General features: G+C 43.3%; 2 protein-coding genes across 2 annotated transcripts in view; both read left to right on the top strand.

The window, feature by feature from the left end:
• Positions 1–689: 689 nt before the first annotated feature.
• The window catches only part of LOC136678518 (NLR family CARD domain-containing protein 3-like), a 140775-nt gene continuing 122923 nt past the window's right edge, over positions 690–18541 (top strand). The window contains exons 1-7 of the mRNA XM_066656566.1: positions 690–817; positions 2973–5105; positions 5365–5538; positions 7121–7291; positions 12316–12486; positions 12737–12907; positions 14238–14411. Coding sequence (XP_066512663.1) covers positions 690–817; positions 2973–5105; positions 5365–5538; positions 7121–7291; positions 12316–12486; positions 12737–12907; positions 14238–14411 — 3122 coding nt within the window. The remainder of the gene's footprint in view (positions 818–2972; positions 5106–5364; positions 5539–7120; positions 7292–12315; positions 12487–12736; positions 12908–14237; positions 14412–18541) is intronic.
• Positions 15364–17731, top strand: LOC136687649 (stonustoxin subunit beta-like). The gene is made up of 3 exons (XM_066662161.1): positions 15364–15425; positions 16391–16437; positions 17193–17731. Exons 1-3 carry the CDS (start codon positions 15364–15366, stop codon positions 17729–17731), a joined length of 648 nt encoding a protein of 215 aa, XP_066518258.1.

The following is an 18541-nucleotide window of genomic DNA, read 5'->3' on the forward strand; positions in this document are numbered from 1 at the left end:
CTGCTCACTTGTCAGTGATGTTGATTCCCAGAGGTCCCAGTCGTACGATGCAGCATTTAATTATGGAATAATTGAGGGATAAATCAGAATGTTTAGTTTAAATAAGTAGCACACATTGTCTTAAGCAGATGTAGACGTAAGTATTTTTATTCAGTAAGATTACTTGTTCTGCTGCACTGCGGCTTAATCTGCTCCTTCTTTTACTGATGATATCACCAGCTTTTGAAAACACACATTCAACCTAATACAAAAAAAAAAAAACATTGTTTCATGAGAAATGCTTCGACAGTGTGTGGAACGTCCCATCCCTAGTAACCAAGAGCCTTTAAGTTTTTCTTGAGTTTAATAATAATAATAATAATAATACATTTTATTTCATCTGTCACTCAAGGACACCTTACAGAAAAAAGTAGACAATAGAATTAAATAATAAAGAAACAAAAGAGTAAGCAACATTAAAACAAGTTAGAATAAGACAGCACAACTGAGTCAGTCTTAAACAGGTGGGTTTTGAGTGTGGACTTGAATTGTAAAAGTGAGTTTATATTCCTTATGTCCGGTGGTAAAGAATTCCAAATCTGGGGAGCAGATCGGCTGAAGGCTCTACTCCCCATGGTAGTGAGACAGGTGGAAGGGACAGACAGATGAATGGAGAGAGATGATCTGAGGGTGCGAGAGGGAGTAGCAACATGGAGAAGATTGGAAAGATATGGAGGAGAAAAACTGTGGATGGCCTTGAATGTGAGCAGAAGGATTTTGTAATCGGTGCAGCACTTGACAAGGACCCAGTGGAGCTTTTAAAGACAGGAGTGATGTGGTGAATGGAGGGGGTTCTAGTGATAATTGTACTATTCATTTTATAAAGCTACAAAAATTAATTGACAAAATTTATAAAAATCAATAATAAAAATAATTGGCAGCAGGTTTCAAGTTTTTACTGATAATTCTTTAGTAACACAGATATTTCTCCTTTTTATCAGTGTGTGGCTTTTCTTTTGTGTGTGTGTGTTTGCTGTGTGTTTGTGGAGTGTGCAGTGTGGTGTTTTAGTGGAGTGTGCAGTGTCTGTGTGGTGTGTTTGTGGTGTGTTAGTGATGTGTGTGGCGTTTGTGGTGTGTTAGTTGTGTGTGCAGTGTCTGTGCGGTGTGTTTGTGGAGTGTGGTGTGTTTGTAGGGTTTGTGTCGTGTGTTAATGAAGTGTGCATTGTTTGTGTGGCGTGTTGGTGAAAGTGTTTTTGAGTGGCATTTTGTTAGTGTGCGGTGTCTGGGTGGCATGTTTGTGGAGTGTAATGTGTTAGTGGAGTGTGTGGTGTGTTAGCGGAGAGTGTGTGGTGCTTTTAGTGTGCTGTGTTTGTTGTATTCGTGTAGTGTGCAGTGTTTGCATGATGTGTTTGTGAGGTGTGGTTGTGTGGAGTGTTAGTTGAGTGTGCAGTGTCTGTGTGGTGTGTTAGTTGAGTGTGCGGTGTCTGTGTGGTGTGTTAGTTGAGTGTGCGGTGTCTGTGTGGTGTGTTGAGTGTGCGGTGTGTTAGTTGAGTGTGCGGTGTGTTAGTTGAGTGTGCGGTGTCTGTGCGGTGTGTTAGTTGAGTGTGCGGTGTCTGTGCGGTGTGTTAGTTGAGTGTGCGGTGTCTGTGCGGTGTGTTAGTTGAGTGTGCGGTGTCTGTGCGGTGTGTTAGTTGAGTGTGCGGTGTCTGTGCGGTGTGTTAGTTGAGTGTGCGGTGTCTGTGCGGTGTGTTAGTTGAGTGTGCGGTGTCTGTGCGGTGTGTTAGTTGAGTGTGCGGTGTCTGTGTGCTGTGTTAGTGCAGTGTGCGGTGTCTGTGTGGTGTGTTGTCTGTGTGGTGTGTTAGTGGAGTGTGCGGTGTCTGTGCGGTGTGTTAGTGGAGTGTACGGTGTCTGTGTGGTGTGTTAGTGGAGTGTACGGTGTCTGTGTGGTGTGTTAGTGGAGTGTACGGTGTCTGTGTGGTGTGTCCGGTGTGTTAGTGGAGTGTCCGGTGTGTTAGTGGAGTGTCCGGTGTGTTAGTGGAGTGTGCGGTGTCTGTGTGGTGTGTTAGTGCAGTGTGCGGTGTCTGTGTTGTGTTATTGGTGTGCACAGAGTCTTTGTGCTGTGTTAGTGGAGTGCGCAGTGTCTTTGTGCTGTGTTAGTGGAGTGCGCAGTGTCTGTGTGCTGTGTTAGTGGAGTGTGCGGTGTCTGTGTGGTGTGTTAGTGGAGTGTGCAGTGTCTGCTCATCCCACAAATGCATGTTCCTTACAAATGTGACACCATTTAAAAGGGAAATTAACAGACTTTCCAGCGGTATAAGATTTATTGCCAAGAAGCTTTGTTACAACAAAGAAATAATCTTTGTGCTAAGTTTAGTTTAGTTTACAGAGTCCACTACCAGAAACCTCTGCTTTTCAGAGGTAGTTCTAAATCCTCCAGTAATATATTTCAGGCTTTGTTCTTTGTTTGCTGAAGTACGATGGTGAGAATGTGTAAATGTACTCATTCACTTTTAGTTTTTGTAATTCCACTCCTTTGATGTATTTCAGAATGAGTTTTAAATATTAAAATATTAAGATCAGTTCTAAATGGAATATGCAAACAGTGAGGTGTTCATTTGTTGTTGTTTTTTTGTAAAATCCTGTGAACAGTACATTACTGAAGTAAAGATGAGAAACAACATTGGTTCCATTTCTTAGCGCCTTGTGTCAGGCAGGTGATCCACTTTTCTCACTATGTGACATTGATTTATTTTCTGTAAATACAAATCGTGTTTATTTTCTCAGGTTTAAGCCGTGTTTCTGTGTCAGTAACACATTACCCTCTGTGCTAAAATGAGTATTAGTAGATGAAGAAATGGAGAGTAGCTTCTCTTTGGTTGAACTGAGTTGACAGTGAATTAATTACTTGTACGAACTTATGTTTAAGTCTTGTTCAAGTTTCAGACTCTCTCACACTTACACATTCTGATTCATCAACTCTTGTATTTCTCCTCTAGCTCTGGGAGGGATGTCCTGCTTCAGGATGGTTCCAGGTGTGGAGTGTGTGAGCAGATTCAGACAGATCCAGTCTCTATCACCTGTGGACACTCTTTTTGTAGACAGTGTATCAGGAGCCTTTGGGACCAGTCTGTCCACTCAGGAGACTTGACCTGTCCCTGCTGCAGAAAGAGGTTTAAAACAGGCTCTGTTCAGTTTCCACAGACGGAGGAGTCCATGGAGCTGGATGAATACAAACCAGTGGATGACATCGTGCTCAGTGTCTCAGAGAGAAACAAAATCAGCCTGAAGAACAAGTACGAGAGCTTATTTGAGGGATTCAAAACACAAGAGAATAAAATCCTCCTGAACAGGGTTTACACTCAGCTCTACATCATCGAGGGAGAGAGGGAAGGAGTGAATGAAGAACATGAAGTTTTACAGATTGAAAACAAACCCTGGAAACAAAACCTGCCAGATACACCAATAAACTGTTTAGACATATTTAACCCTGTACAGTGTACGATGGGAGAAATGGAAGAAGACGACACCAGAGCTGTGATGGATGAAGATGTGAGACGTGAAGAAGGAGAAGAAGATAAAGATCCACAAGTGGAAAAACTGAAAAGCGTTCTGACTAAAGGCATTGCTGGCATTGGAAAAACTGTCTCTGTGCAGAAGTTCATTCTGGACTGGGCTGAAGGAAAAGCCAATCAGGATATAGAGTTCATGTTTGTGCTTCCATTCCGAGAGCTGAACCTGATTAAAGACAAACAGTACAGTCTTCATGGACTTCTGTGTGCCCTCCATCCTGAGCTCCGAGGTCTGGACACAAAGGAATATGACGTGTGTAAAACTGTGTTCATATTTGATGGCCTCGATGAAAGCAGAATTCCACTGAAGTTCTCAAAATGTGAGAAAGTTTCAGATGTGACCAAGAAGTCCTCAGTGGACGTGTTGATGACAAACCTCATCAAAGGAGACCTGCTTCCCTCTGCTCACATCTGGATAACCTCCAGACCAGCAGCAGCCAATCAGATCCCCTCTCAGTACATCAGCCGTGTGACAGAAATCCAGGGATTCAATGATCCACAGATGGAGGAGTACTTCAGGAAGAGGATTAGTGACCAACACCAAGCCGACAGTTTCATCTCCCACATTAAGACGACGAGGAGTCTCCATATCATGTGCCACATTCCAGTCTTCTGCTGGATCTCAGCAACTGTGCTTCAGCGAATCATGGAACAAGGGACCACAGAAATCCCTAAAACTCTGACTGCAATGTACACACACTTCCTGTGCACTCAGGAAATCATGAGGAAGGAGAAGTATGAGGAGGAAGATGAGAGCGGAACTCTACAGGAACTCCTGAGATCCAACAGGAACATGTTTCTGAAATTGTCTAAACTGGCTTTCAAACAGCTGATGAAGGGCAATGTGATGTTCTATGAAGACGACCTGAGAGAGTGTGGGATTAATGTCACTGAGGCCTCAGTGTACTCTGAGATTTGCACTGAGATCTTTCGGGAGGAGTCTGTGCTTTACCAGAGGAAGGTTTACTACTTTGTCCATCTGAGCTTTCAGGAGTTTCTGGCTGCTTTCTATGTGTTTCACTGCTATGAGAGCAACAACATGAAGCAACTGAAGCTTCTGAAGCCAAAAAACATGAAGTGGTCTGACAAACTTTCACTGGACGAGCTGCTGAAGGGAGCTGTGCGTACAGCTTTAAAGAGTAAGACTGGACACCTGGATCTGTTTCTCCGTTTTCTGTTGGGCATCTCACTGGAGTCCAATCAACAACTCCTGCAGGACCTACTGACACACACAGTGAGCAGCTCTGAGAGCATTGAGGAAACAATTCAGTTCATCAAACGCATATTACAATCACAGGATCTTCCTTCTGACAGATCTATCAACCTGTTCCTCTGTCTCAATGAAATGAATCACTCCTCTTTATCCAGTAAATTCCAGGAGTATCTCAAATCAGAGAAACACTCAGATAAGAAACTGTCTACTGGAGAGTGTTTAGCATTAGCCTACATGCTCGTGAACTCAAACGAGGTGCTGGATGAACTGGACTTGAGGAAGTACAACACCTCTGATAGGGGTTATTGCAGACTGATCCCAGCTGTGAGCAACTGCAGAAAGGCCATGTGAGTGTTGTCTCAGTGAACTTATTTTAATATTTTAGTGCTGATGCTGAATGAGACAAGTTTCCAAGTTGGTCTTGGGGCAGTGTCTAAAATGTTACACAACAGGTTGTTCTGCAGTATCAAATTCACCTCAGTGTGTACATTAGGGATGTTCTGTGTAGGTGTAATATGATAAATCTAAGAATCACAATTCCAAAATGAACATTTACTGTCTCTTTTTCTCTCTGAATTTCACATCTGTATTTACTTCACATTGCAGATTGCATTGCTATAAGCTGTTCATGAATTCCTGTGAAACACTCTGCTTTGTTCTGAAATCACCAAACTCACCGCTGAAAGAGCTGGAGTTTGGTGAGACTGAGCTGCCGGATGCAGGAGTGAAGCTGATCTCTGAGGCACTAAAGAGTTCAAACTGTAAACTGGAGACATTCAGGTGAGATTTCTGTGATTTCATTCCTGAATGGAAATAAGTTAAGACTGTTTTGATTGGTCTTTGATTTCACCAGAAATGAGCTAAAGGGGAATATGTCCATATGTCTTAAAAGGCATTGACAACTCAGTGTGTATCTATATTTCTATTATTTTGTTTGTTTAGTGTGTTCAGTGCTTCTACGTACATACAGAAAAGGAAAAAGGAAAACAGATTTACAGATATTTTTTGGCTCATTTATTCATACAGGTGTAATGTTCCCAATGCTTCATTTTCATTTCTCTAAATAGATTCTTTGATAGAGACCGTATTCTTTCTGTGAAAGGTATTGGATCTCAAAAAAGTTAATTATATTCAAGTTATTTTATGATGTTTAGAGGAAAAAGTACCTAATGCAACAAAGTAGTCACACCTGTAGGGACAGGATAGTTTATCAGGGGAACCTTGGAAAGAACCATTTTTTACAAACTCCCTGCAGCACCCCAAACTTCCTTTTTGTTGCTCATTTAATGTACAGCACGGGGACACAGCTGTGATCTGGGAAATAGACTTGGGACCGGAAGGTTCGACCTGAAATAATATTATAAAACATATTGTCCAATCAATGCTATGTTACTGAAATAATCATTTATTTTTCTTTCCATTAAAACTGTTTGTAAGACACCTATCCACTGTTTGGACATTAAATCATTAAATATATCGACAGGGGAAGCACAAGAATGACTGCCTTCACTTTACTGAAATATTACTGATGCTTCTGTGACAAGTGCATTGCAGTGCAATAGCGGTCCAGCAAAGACTTAGACTTGCCTTTTTCCCGTTCCCTCCACTGGTGAAAGGTGATGTAATGGAAATTCAGATTAAATTTTAGAGCAGAACAGAAGCCACTACCTTTGTTCAATAAGAAGTTTTATAAATCATGCTTAACGTATCAAGAACTTAAAGTAACAGGGTGAAAGAGGAAGGTGGGGTCTTAGGTGACTTTAAATGTTAATGTCTGCACAGGTTTAAAATCTTCATCAGCCGTTTCAGACTTCACACATCAGACTTTTCTCACTGGCATGTTCACTTCAGTATCAGTATCCTAGAAAAAGCCTAGAAGAAAAGAGGAGGTTTAAAAATTGGAGCTAAATGTAACAAAGAACATAAAGTCACAGGGTGAAAGAGGTCCACTGTGATTTCAGAATAACTGTAAATGTTGATGTCTGCACCTACATATCATCAGCTGATTTGTCTCAAGGGAGGGTTTTACTGAAATCAAACACCACACACAACTCAGAACTGACACATTCAGAACTCACACAGGTTCAGTAAAGATTAGTGAGTCATTCAGGTTCTGTACCACATTCACACACCATCACAAACTGTAGCTGATTCTGACCTCACTTTTCTGAATGACGTTAGAGCAATGAGGCAGTTTGTGAGAAACAGTAAAACAGTAAAAGTAATATAGTAAAATAACACAGTGATGTTTCTCCTTCTGTCACTGAGCGTGATGTTCATAGCCAGGTCAATATATGAAGGAGAACCTGTTCATGAAATGTTCCTGTAACTATTCAGTGAGTAATGTCTCCTCTCTTTACAGACTAACTGAGTGTAAACTTGGGGAAAGGTCTTGTGAATATCTGGGCTCAGTTTTACTTGTGAACTCCTCCCTGAAAGAACTGGACCTCAGTAACAATGACCTGCAGGATTCAGGAGTGGAGAAGCTCTCTGTTGGACTGAAGAGTTCCGTCTGTAAACTGGAGACACTCAGGTCAGTTCTGTCAGTTCAGACCAGATTTTTAACGCTCTTTAACATGACTCTTTACAAAAATACATGTTTTTTTTATATTTACAAAATCTGATTGGCTAGTCCTTCATTGTCTCTCCAATCACTTCAGGACTTCTGTAAATTGTTTTCCACTGCTGGAGTAACGAACAACAGACTGAACACCAGACTTTCCCCATGGTGATATTATCAGTCATACAGGCTACAAAACAAAACGGGTTTATTATTATTGTGATATGCAGCCAGTGTCATTTTGGTAATTTATAGGGATGTCCTTATCCAATCTCAAAGATCAGTATCGGGTCTGATTACAGCATTATTTTACTGATCTGTATCGGTTTTACTGGGCTCGATCTTAAGTCTCTCTTCCTTCTGTAGCATGTGTTGCTACCAGATTTGGCCTGCTGCCTGATTTGGACTGCATATGCACAGAACATCATGCATGTGTAGACTTTGCTGATAACTCTAAATTGTATTAATTTCTTCTCTGAGGATAATTGTAAATAGACACAGCACTGTTTGGCTGAATGGTGTGTCCCACAATGTTATTCTGTCATGTTTTGTTTAAACAGAAGACTACCTCAATAAATCTACACAGATATCTTCAGCAGTAAATAAACACATTTTTCAGGGGCTCCAGTTGTTTAAAACTGTAAAGGACCGCGAGGAATGACTAACTCATGTTTATGCTCCTGTAAGCTACATGCGTGAAGTTCTGCACATGGGCAGTCCAAATCCAGCAGGTCACGCTAAATGGGTAGCCACAACATGCTTTATAAATGTGGTGATCTGACTCTGCTGGCCACCCAAATTGGACCAAGGCCCACCCAGTCAGCCAGAGTTAATCCCTGCGTTTGAGTGTACGTTCACGGACTCACACCTTTCTCACTGTTCTGCACAAACACATTCCCACGAGTCAGATTCAGAGCAAAAGGGGATGTGATTAGAGTCATCAGCCATCTCATATTTGGACAATAAAAGCAGTGTTGTGTTTTGGTTCGATACAGGATACATTTTATCCTGTGTTTTTGAGGTGAGATTGAGACTATGATTTGTTTGAGACACGCTGTTCTCCCTGAGGCAGAGGAGGACCCGATTCTCCACGGCTCCTAAACAGAGAATGGGCTTTTCATTGGTTGTCACTATTATTAAGCCAATCTGCAGCCAGATTTGGCTGTCCATCATTTAGTGCTGCAGCCAATGGAGTCACAGTCCCACCTACAGGTTTTTGTTTTGCTGCTGTGCTAAGAGAAACAGGTCAGTGCTGTAAAAGATATAACTTATTTTAGCACTGTGTCCTGAAGAAATTACATTTAATTTCACCCTCAACACACCTGTGATGACAATAAAACTGCCAGACTTTTAGAATCAAAGTAATTCTGTAATAGGAGTCCTAAATAATCAGACTAGTCTGTATAATAATATTAAATATGGTAAAGAAATGAGGATGAGACTCTTTCAGAACTCTTAAACCTCATTTTATTCCATCCATTACATTCAATCCATTATCCACCGCTTATCCAAGTCCAGGTCACGGGGCAAGCAGTCGGAGCAAAGAAACCCAGACCTCCCTCTCTCCAGCCACCGCCTCCAGCTCCTCCGGCGTTCCCAGGCCAGCTGAGACATGTAGTCTCTCCAGTGTGTTCTTGGTCTGCCCCGGGGCCTCCTCCCCATTGCACAAGCCCAGAAAACCTCACCAGGAAGGCGTCCAGGAGGCATCCGGAGCAGATACCCAGACCACTGGGTATCTGGTCCGGATCCTCTGCATCCGGGCATCTGAACCACATCCTCTCGACGTGGAGAAGCAGCAGCTCCACTCCAAGTCTCTCCGGGATGTCAGAGCTCCTAACCCTCTGTCTAAGGGACAGTCCAGACACCCTCCAGAGAAAACTCATTTCAGCCGCTTGTACCTGCGATCTTGTTCTTTCGGTCACTACCCAAAGCTCATGACCATAGGTGAGGGTTGGGATGTAGATCGAACGGTAAACTGAGAACTTTGCTTTTCTGCACAGCTCTCTCTTCACCACAACGGACCGGGACAGAGCCCGCATTACTGCTGATGCTGCACCAATCTGCCTGTCAATCTCCCGCACCATATTCTCTCACTCGTAAACAAAACCCTGAGGTGTTTAAACTCCTCCACTTGAGGCAGGATCTCACTTCCAACCTGGAGAGAGCACTCCACCCTTTTCCGACTGAGTACCATGGACTCGGACTTGGAGGTGCTGATCCTCATCCCTACCGCTTCACACTCGGCTGCAAACAGGTCCAGCAAGAGCTTTAGGTCCCGGCTCGATGACGCCAACAAGACATCATCCGCAAAAAGCAGACATGGAATCCTGAGACCACCCATCCGGACACATTCTTCCACTTGGCTACGCAGAGAAATTCTGTCCATAAAAATTATGAACAGAACTGGTGACAACGGGCAGCCCTGACGGAGTCCAACTCCGACTGAAAACCAGCCTGACTTATTGCCAGCCATACAAACCAGACTCCTGCTTTGTTTATACAGGGACTGGATGGCTCGTAGCAAAGAGCCCAGTACCCCATACTCCCAGAGCACTCCCCCACAGAATATCCCGAGGGACACGGTCGAATGCCTTCTCCAGATCCACAAAACACATGTAGACTACTTGAGCAAACTCCCATGCACCCTCCAGGATCCTAGCGAGGGTAAAGAGCTGGTCCTGTGTTCCACGAGATCAGTCGGACTCTCTTCTCCAGTCCCCCGCATAGACCTTACCGGGGAGGCTGAGGAGTGTGATCATCCTATAGTTGGAACACACCCTCCGATCCCCCTTTTTAAAAAGGGGAACCACCATCCCAGTCTGCCAGTCCAGAGGCACTGCCCCCGATGTCCACGCGATGTTGCAAAGATGTGTCAGCCAGGACAGCCCCACAACATCCAGAGGCTTGAGGAACCCGGGGCAAATTTAATCCACCCCCACAACATCCAGAGGCTTGAGGAACCCGGGGCGAACTTCATCCTGCCCCGGGGCACTACCGCCAAGGAGTTTTACCACCACCTCGGCCACCTCAGCCCCAGTGATAGACGAGCCTGATAGATGAGTGGAAGATCCTCAAAGTATTCCTTCCACTGCCTAATGATGTCTCCAGTCGAGGTCAACAGTTCCCCACCCCCACCATATACAGTTGCCTGATGATTTGCAACTTCTTGGAGCCGACCGAAAGTCGTTTTCCATGTTCTCACCGAACTCCTCCCACACCTGAGTTTTTGCCTCTGCGACAGCCAAAGCCGCGAGCTGCTTGGCTCCTCGGTACCTGGCAGCTGCCTCCGGAGTCCCCTAAGCCAGGCTCGACAGGGCTCTTTCTTCAGCTTGACAGCCTCCCTCACCTAGGGTGTCCACCACCGATTGCAGGGATTGCCACCCCGACAGGCACCGAAAACCTTGCAGCCACAGCTGCATCAACAATGGACGCCCAGAACATGACCCATTTGGACTTAATGTCACCGGCCTCCCCCGGGATGCAGTCGAAGTTCTGATAGGTTCCTCTGCCAAAGGTTCCCAGCAAACCCTCAGCACACGTTTAGGCCTGCCAGGTCTGTCCGGCATCCTCCCCCGCCATCTCATCCAACTCACCACAAGGTGGTGATCAGTTGACAGCTCAGCACCTCTCTTCACCCGAGTGTCCAGAACATATGGCCGCAGGTCCGATGATACGACTATAAAATTGATCATCGAGATGCGGGCTAGGGTATCCTGATGCCAGGTGTACTTGTGGACACCCTTATGCTCGAACATGGTGTTTGTAATGGACAAACTGTGACGGGCACAGAAATCCAATAACTGAACACCACTCAGGTTCAGATCAGCAGGGCCGTTACTCCCAATCACGTCCCTCCAAGTTTCACTGTCATTACCCATGTGAGCGTTGAAGTCACCCAGCAGAACAGTGGAGTCCCCAGAATGAGTGTTCTCCAGCAACCCCTCTAGGGTACCCAAGAAGGCATGGTACCCTGAACAGCTGTTTGGTGCATAAGCACAAACAACCATCAAAGCCCTTTGCCTAACCCAATGGCACAGGGAAATTACACTCTCATCCACTGGGGTAAACCCCAACGTACAAGCGCCAAGCAGAGGGGCTATGAGTAAGCCCACTCCTGCCTTACGCATCTCACCCTAAGCAATTCCAGGGTGAAAGAGCATCCAGCCCCTCTCAAGGAGATTGTTTCCAGAGCCCATACGGTGTGTCCAGGTGAGCCCAACCATATTTAGCCGGTACCTCTTAGCCTTGCGCACCAGCTCAGGCTCTTTTCCCACCAGAGAGGTTATGTTCCATGTTCCAAAAGCCAGTTTCAGTAACCGAAGATCAGAACGTCAGGGCCCCAACCCTGGCTGCCACCTGATCCACAATGCACCAGACACAGATTACCACCTCTTCCACAGGTGGTGGGCCCATGGGAGAAGGGACCCATGTTACTCCTTCGGGCTGAGCCCAGCCGGAACCCATGAGTGAAAGTCCGGCCACCAGGCGCTTGCCAAGGAGCCCCTACCCCAGGCCTGGCTCCAGGGTGAGGCTCTGGTAACCCTACTCCGGGAACCCTACAGGGAAGCTGTGTCCCTGTTCTTAATCTCTTCATCTTTTTCTTTATTGGTCACTCTTTGTCTGGCCCATCACCTAGGACCAATTTGCCTTGGGAGAGTCTACCCGGGGTTATTGCCCCGACAACATAGCTCCTAGGCACACGCAGGCATGCAAACCCCTCCACCACATTAAGGTGGTGATCCAGGGAGGGGAACCTCCATTTAAATAAATTAAAAAAAAATTTTTTTTTTAAATTGTCACAAACTGTAGCTGATTCTGACCTTACCTCTCTGAATGATGTTAGAGAAATGAGGCAGTTTGTGAGAAAAGAAAACACAGTGACATTTCTCCTTCTGTCACTGAGCGTGATGTTCCTTGCCAGGTCAATATATGAAGGAGAACCTGTTCATGAAATGTTCCTGTAACTATTCAGTGAGTAATGTCCTCTCTCTTTACAGACTAACTGAGTGTAAACTTGGGGAAAGGTCTTGTGAAGATCTGGGCTCAGTTTTACTTGTGAACTCCTCCCTGAAAGAACTGGACCTCAGTAACAATGACCTGCAGGATTCAGGAGTGGAGAAGCTCTCTGCTGGACTGAAGAGTTCCGTCTGTAAACTGGAGACACTCAGGTCAGTTCTGTCAGTTCAGACTTGATTTTTTAATGCATCGCCAACATTAGTTTTATAGATCTTTAAAATTTTTATTTAGAGGATACAATATGAAATATTAAGATAAAGTCAGTTGCTGGATTCCTAGATTATAATTCACTACTCACAAAAATCAGTTCATCTTCCTCTAAAAGAAATCAACATCTCTTTCTTAATCCTTTCAGAAATGTTCCTGTGCCTATTCAGTGAGTAATGTCCTCTCTCTTTACAGACTAACTGGGTGTAAACTTGAGGAAAAGTCTTGTGAAGATCTGGGCTCAGTTTTACTGGTGAACTCCCCCCTGAAAGAACTGGACCTCAGTAACAATGACTTGCAGGATTCAGGAGTGGAGAAGCTCTCTGCTGCACTGAAGAGTTCACTCTGTAAACTGGAGACACTCAGGTCAGAGTTCTGGGATTTTATTCTTCATTTTCTACTCCTCACAAACATGACTTTTAACATAAAAAAAGAAAATAATTTTTTTCTATGCTCTATAAAATATTAATGAGAAGACCATACTAGATTAGAATCCACACTCCATTTGGATTGAAACACAAAGGTTAAAGGAAACATACTGCATCACATCAGTATAAAAATAGAGGATGCAATAAAACCAGGTGGAAAATATAAAAGAGAGAGTAATTGTACACTCGCACAGATCATAATCTCACTCTCAACCGGTCTGTTTTTTATTCTCAAATGGCTTTTTATCCTCTTCATTTTCAGTGTTTTAAAATGGGATGATTTGTGACAGTTTAGGGGCAGGGCCGTTCTTCAGTGAATGCTATTGGCTGATGTCTCCTGGTTCTGTCACTGCCTCATACACTGTGTATGTCCCTCCTACTGGGAGAAGCCTTCTACAGAAAAACAAACATAGAGGATGTGTACCGTGGATATTTGTTTTTCGGGGAAAATGTAAAATAGGAGACTACACAGTATCTAAAATAACTTTGAGAGTATGGTTCCAAGGCCATCCCACATCCCAATTCTCTTGAGAATAAAATGAGGGTTAAAACCGTTTGAGAAAAAATTTTGAGAGTGAGATTATGATCAATTGTGAGAGGGATAGTTATACAAAAAAACATTTAAAAAAGGCAGATTTAAATTTTACACCTGGTGTTTTTGTGACCTCTGCTTTTGACCTTGGATGTGACACCATAGAAACGTATCATAGACATCTTAGTTGTGTGTGGAAATGAGTTACAAATATTAAAAAGACGTTATTACTTTAAGAAATTTCACAAATAACTTTACCAACATCGAATGAAGCAAAGGGTTTATTTTATTAATTCAGTCATTTCAATAATTTCATTAATGTTTTAAATGGTTTATCATGGAGAAAATTTAAAAGACTCAAATTAGGATCATAACGTAAACAGGCAGGTCATGGTATAGAAACCTTTACTCGATTAATGCCTGTATATTTACTTCTAGTAATAACCCCTCTGTGGGACACTGTTGTGATAATGTTGTGTTATGATTTGATTTGATTTCTGTTGAGGTTTTGGACAATCACTAAAATGTCTTAGATTTATGAAAACAATCACAATCATCCAGATCTTGTTTTTATTATGTTAAATTATGTTATTATGTTATGTTTTTTAAATAAGTTGTACCTTTAGATTTCAACCTGTTTGATATTAAAGTGTTTATTCAAATTACACAGAATTTGGTGCATGCTGATTTGGTAAATACCACATCTCAAACTTTACTTCTCTCTCTCTCTCTGTAGATTGTCTTTTTGTTTAGTTACAGAGGAAGGCTGTGCTTTTCTGGCTTCAGCTCTGAGCTCAAACCCCTCATACCTGAAAGAACTGGATCTGAGCTACAATCACCCAGGAGACGCAGGAGTGAAGCTGCTCTCTGTTAAACTGGAGGATCCACACTGCAGACTGGACACACTCAGGTACAGACAGCTTTCTGTATTTGTGTGTGTTCAGTTACTGATGTCATCTGCTGTTACTGTATTTCTATAAGCTCTACAGCTCATTGTTCCTTCATTTAGCCTCTGCTCTGCTCTAGTAGTATTTAATGGTTAGAGTATCACCCTTCACAGCTCTGTCTCCACTGTTCAGTATAACTCTTGTCAGTGGCTGAAGGCTTGTTAGACACTGAAGTAAAACTAAGCCCCATATAACAGTCTCTTTATGTGGATTGTAGACTGTTTCTCGAACAGTCTTCAGAAATGTACATTCAATGTTTAGGGAAGTACAGGAGTACTCTGGTACAACAGTTCTACGACCTCAATGCTGAAACACTTCAGACCGAAAGATCCTGCACTCCTGCTGCATCCTGAAAATGAGTCGACTAGTCCATCATTATCTCTGTATTCCTATCATATAAATGATGTACAAATGGGTCGGGATCAATGGTCAACAGATTGAAGAGCAGACTTTAATACCCAGAGTGGTGTTATCAGTCATACAGGCTACAAACCAGAGTGGAGCTTTATTTATTATAGTGATATACAGCCATTGACTCTTTGGTTGTAATGTCATCTACAGAGAGTCTGGGGAGTATAATGTAAAAGTCTAGTCAAATCTGTGTTCTTCCTAAAGTTATTCTGTTATTCGGGGCGTTTCAGTTTAGATTCTCTAAGAGTTTTTATATTTATCTGTGAAGCTACAGACCATCATTTCTGTTCAACTGTGTGTTTTGTTCTTCTTGAATGATCCTGATCAGAGATCACACAAATGCTTGAAGTAGAATGGTATAAAATGGACAGTAGAACTCACTGCTGTGTTTAACAGTGAAAGGAAGAGCATTTCTCACAGGACTGGGACTAAACAGCTGTGTGGTCTTTAGAAAACCACTGCTCAGTGTTAGAGATTCATCAGAAAACAAGGCTTCAGTTCGCTATGGAGCATAAAGACTGGACTCTGGAGCAGTGGAGAAATTCCAGAGCGATGAGGGTGTCAGTGTCAGAAGGGAATTGGATGAAGTGATGCCCTCATCATGCACAGTGCCCCCTGTACAAGCCTCTGGAGGCAGTGTTATGATCTGGGGTTCTTCAGTGGGTCAGGTCTAGACTCAGCAGTGTTATGATCTGGGGGTCTTCAGTGGGTCAGGTCTAGATTCAGCAGTGGTGTGTGGCAGTAAAATGAAGTTCACTGAGGACCTGAATGGACTGAATGACCAGTTCAACCCAGCATTGGGTGTTCCAGGACTACACCAAGATTAATCAGGCTCAGATTGTGAAAGAGTGAGGAATCATTTTCACACATGAACTGACCACCCCAGAGTCCTGACCTGAACCCACTGAGAGTCTTTGGGATGTGCTGGAGAAGACTTTATGGAGTGGTCCGACTCTCCCATCGTCAATACAAGATCTCCACCAAAAATGAAGGCAGCTCTGGAGGAAATAAATGTTGTGTTGTAGAAGGTCGTAGAAACAGCCGTGGTGAATGTGGAGCGTAATCAAAGTTAAAGGTGGTCCAGTGAAATATTAGAGTATGTGAGTTGTGTTGGTCGGGCAGTGTAGGGGTCTGTGTTGAACACTGACCCAGTGTTAGGGTCAGTGAGAGCAGGTACAAGGCAGAAGAACCTAATAAATGAGCAGCTGAGTGTAGGATCTAGAAAGGGTTTAATGGAGCAGTTGTAGAAGAGCGACTCTGCTGCATTATTCTGTGTTGAAGGCTGAGAGGAACAGAGGGACATGGAGGAAATGAAACACAGACAAAGAGAAACAGAATATTTCTCTGTGATAACAAGACAGAGAGGATGAAACACCACAGATGATGATCTTTCTTCTATTTCCAAAAATGACATCAAAAATGACTCTGTAATGAAGCTGAATGTGGGGCTCAGAGAGAACAGTGAGAACACACACCACTCAAACACAACCATCAACTCACAACTGTGTGTGTGTGTGTGTGTGTGTTGTAGGTTGGAACATGGAGGAGAGATCAGGATAAAACCAGGACCAAGAAAATGTAGGTTCTCTCTCTCTCTCTTTTGCTTTTTCTGTTTTGCTATCACTTTTCCTTTTCTCTCCTGCTTTTTTTCTTTTCATTCGTTGTATCTCATTTTGTGTTGTTTGTGTGTTGTGTAGGTACCACTTCAGAATAAGTCTTCACTTATAAAGATTTATAAACAGTTTAATGTCTGTTTATTAATAGTTATGTTGTTAACAAATTGATATAAAGGGCAACAGTGACATGTTGTTTGCCAAATAGTGAACCCACATACATCTACAGTTAAACCTCAGATCTTGCTGAATACTGACCTCACTGTGTCTCCTCCATCAGTCGACATTAACCTCGTCAGCTCCAGCACATATTTGTTAATGAGTTTAACCCTTTAATGAATTACCCACCACCAGAGTGTCTTTTTCTACTTTAATGATAATGTGGTGAACCTTAACATGTGAAATGACTAAACTCACATTCTCAGGTCTGAGCTTATTCTTTACCTCCATATTTTCACTAAGATCTCTCACACTGTCAGTATTAGACACAAAAGTGTTCACTGTCACACTTCCTTTCTCTGTGTTACAAAGGATTATTAATCACTTTTAAAGTGTTCACAGTGTAATTAATAACCATGTAATAACAGGCTTTTAAAGCATTTATACATCTGTTTTGTGACTGTGTGTCATGTTTCTGATTGTCTGATTGTGTTTGTTGCGTACTTGTTTGTGTATCGTGTCTTATTGTGTGGTGTGTGTCTGATTGTGTGTTGTGTGCAGATACCTGTGAGCTCACACTGGACCCAAACACAGTGAACACACGCCTCTCTCTGTCTGAGGGGAACAGGAAGGTGAAGTGGGTGAAGGAGGAACAGTTGTATCCTGATCATCCAGAGAGATTCAGTCACCAGAGGCAGGTTCTGTGCAGAGAGAGTCTGACTGGACGCTGTTACTGGGAAACTGAGTGGAGTGGAAGGGATGTTTATATTTCAGTGGCGTATAAATCAATCAGGAGAAAAGGAGACAGTGACTGTGTGTTTGGATGGAATAAAAAGTCCTGGAGTCTGATCTGCTCTAATAACAGTTACTTTGTCCTTCACAATGAGAACAGCACTGTTCTCCCTCCTCCTCCCTCCAGCTCTAACAGAGTAGGAGTGTATGTGGACTGTCCGGCCGGCACTCTGTCCTTCTACAGCGTCTCCACTGACACACACACACTCACACACTTACACACACTCACCACCACATTCACTGAACCCCTCTGTGCTGGGTTTAGGCTTTATTCAGGCTCCTCAGTGAGTCTGTGTCAGATAAAATAGTGCTGTGTGTGATCTATTGTTTTGATTGGTCTTTTCTGTCAAACGAGCTGCTGCTTTAAAATGTGAGGAGAATCACAAAAGACGATGAAACAGAAATGAAGCTCAGTTTGTACAAGAAAGCGAGCAGAGAGACTCTTCAGGGACAAAACAGTGATAAAACCTGGATCTGAGTGAACACTACACCCCTGCATTTCTCTCTCTTTTATATCCCTGATGTAAACAGGATTTTTCAGCTGTATATTTGATTTCTCTCGTTATAAAGCGCTGTGTTTATTTACACTGTGCGCTGGTCTCCATCGTCTCTCACATCAAATCTATGGGGAGTCAGTTACAAAACAGTGGATTCTCTGTCTCTGACGTGTCCAGCTTGGTCCTACTTCTGTATCCCAGGCTCCTCAACACCATCTGAGCGCCTCTTCTCTACAGCAGGAAATATAGCTTCAAACAGAGAGAACCAGCCTTAGCCCAGAACATGGGAGAGGTTTCTATTGTTACTCTGTAATGAAGGAGTGAGGGTGTGAGTGAGTGAAGGTGTTTCCTGTAGGAGGAAAGAGGACAGAGGGGATCAGGGTGTAATGGGTGGGTTGTGTTCATCTGTGTCGTCGGTGTAAACACAGACCCTCGTCATAGTGCACTTCCACCTCCAGAACTCTTCAGATATTTGTAAATATTTAGTTTTCAAACGACGCCAAACACAATGTAAGTGTGGGCTAACACTGAACTGTCTTTGTTCTTGTTAATCTGGTTAATGGTGTAAACTGAGCACAGACAGTGTGTTGATGCTGAGTGGACGGGGGTTAAGAGATGTGT

The sequence above is a fragment of the Hoplias malabaricus genome, chromosome 2 (assembly GCF_029633855.1).
Source record: "Hoplias malabaricus isolate fHopMal1 chromosome 2, fHopMal1.hap1, whole genome shotgun sequence".
NCBI lineage: Eukaryota > Metazoa > Chordata > Actinopteri > Characiformes > Erythrinidae > Hoplias > Hoplias malabaricus.

Coding starts and splice junctions, on each gene's coding strand:
- LOC136687649 (XM_066662161.1), top strand. CDS start 15,364: ATGGAGCATAAAGACTGGACTCTGGAGCAGTGGAGAAATTCCAGAGCG. Junction 15,426..16,390: donor AGAGCGATGAGGGTGTCAGT/GTCAGAAGGGAA, acceptor TGTGTGTTGTAG/GTTGGAACATGGAGGAGAGA. Junction 16,438..17,192: donor AAAACCAGGACCAAGAAAAT/GTAGGTTCTCTC, acceptor TGTTGTGTGCAG/ATACCTGTGAGCTCACACTG.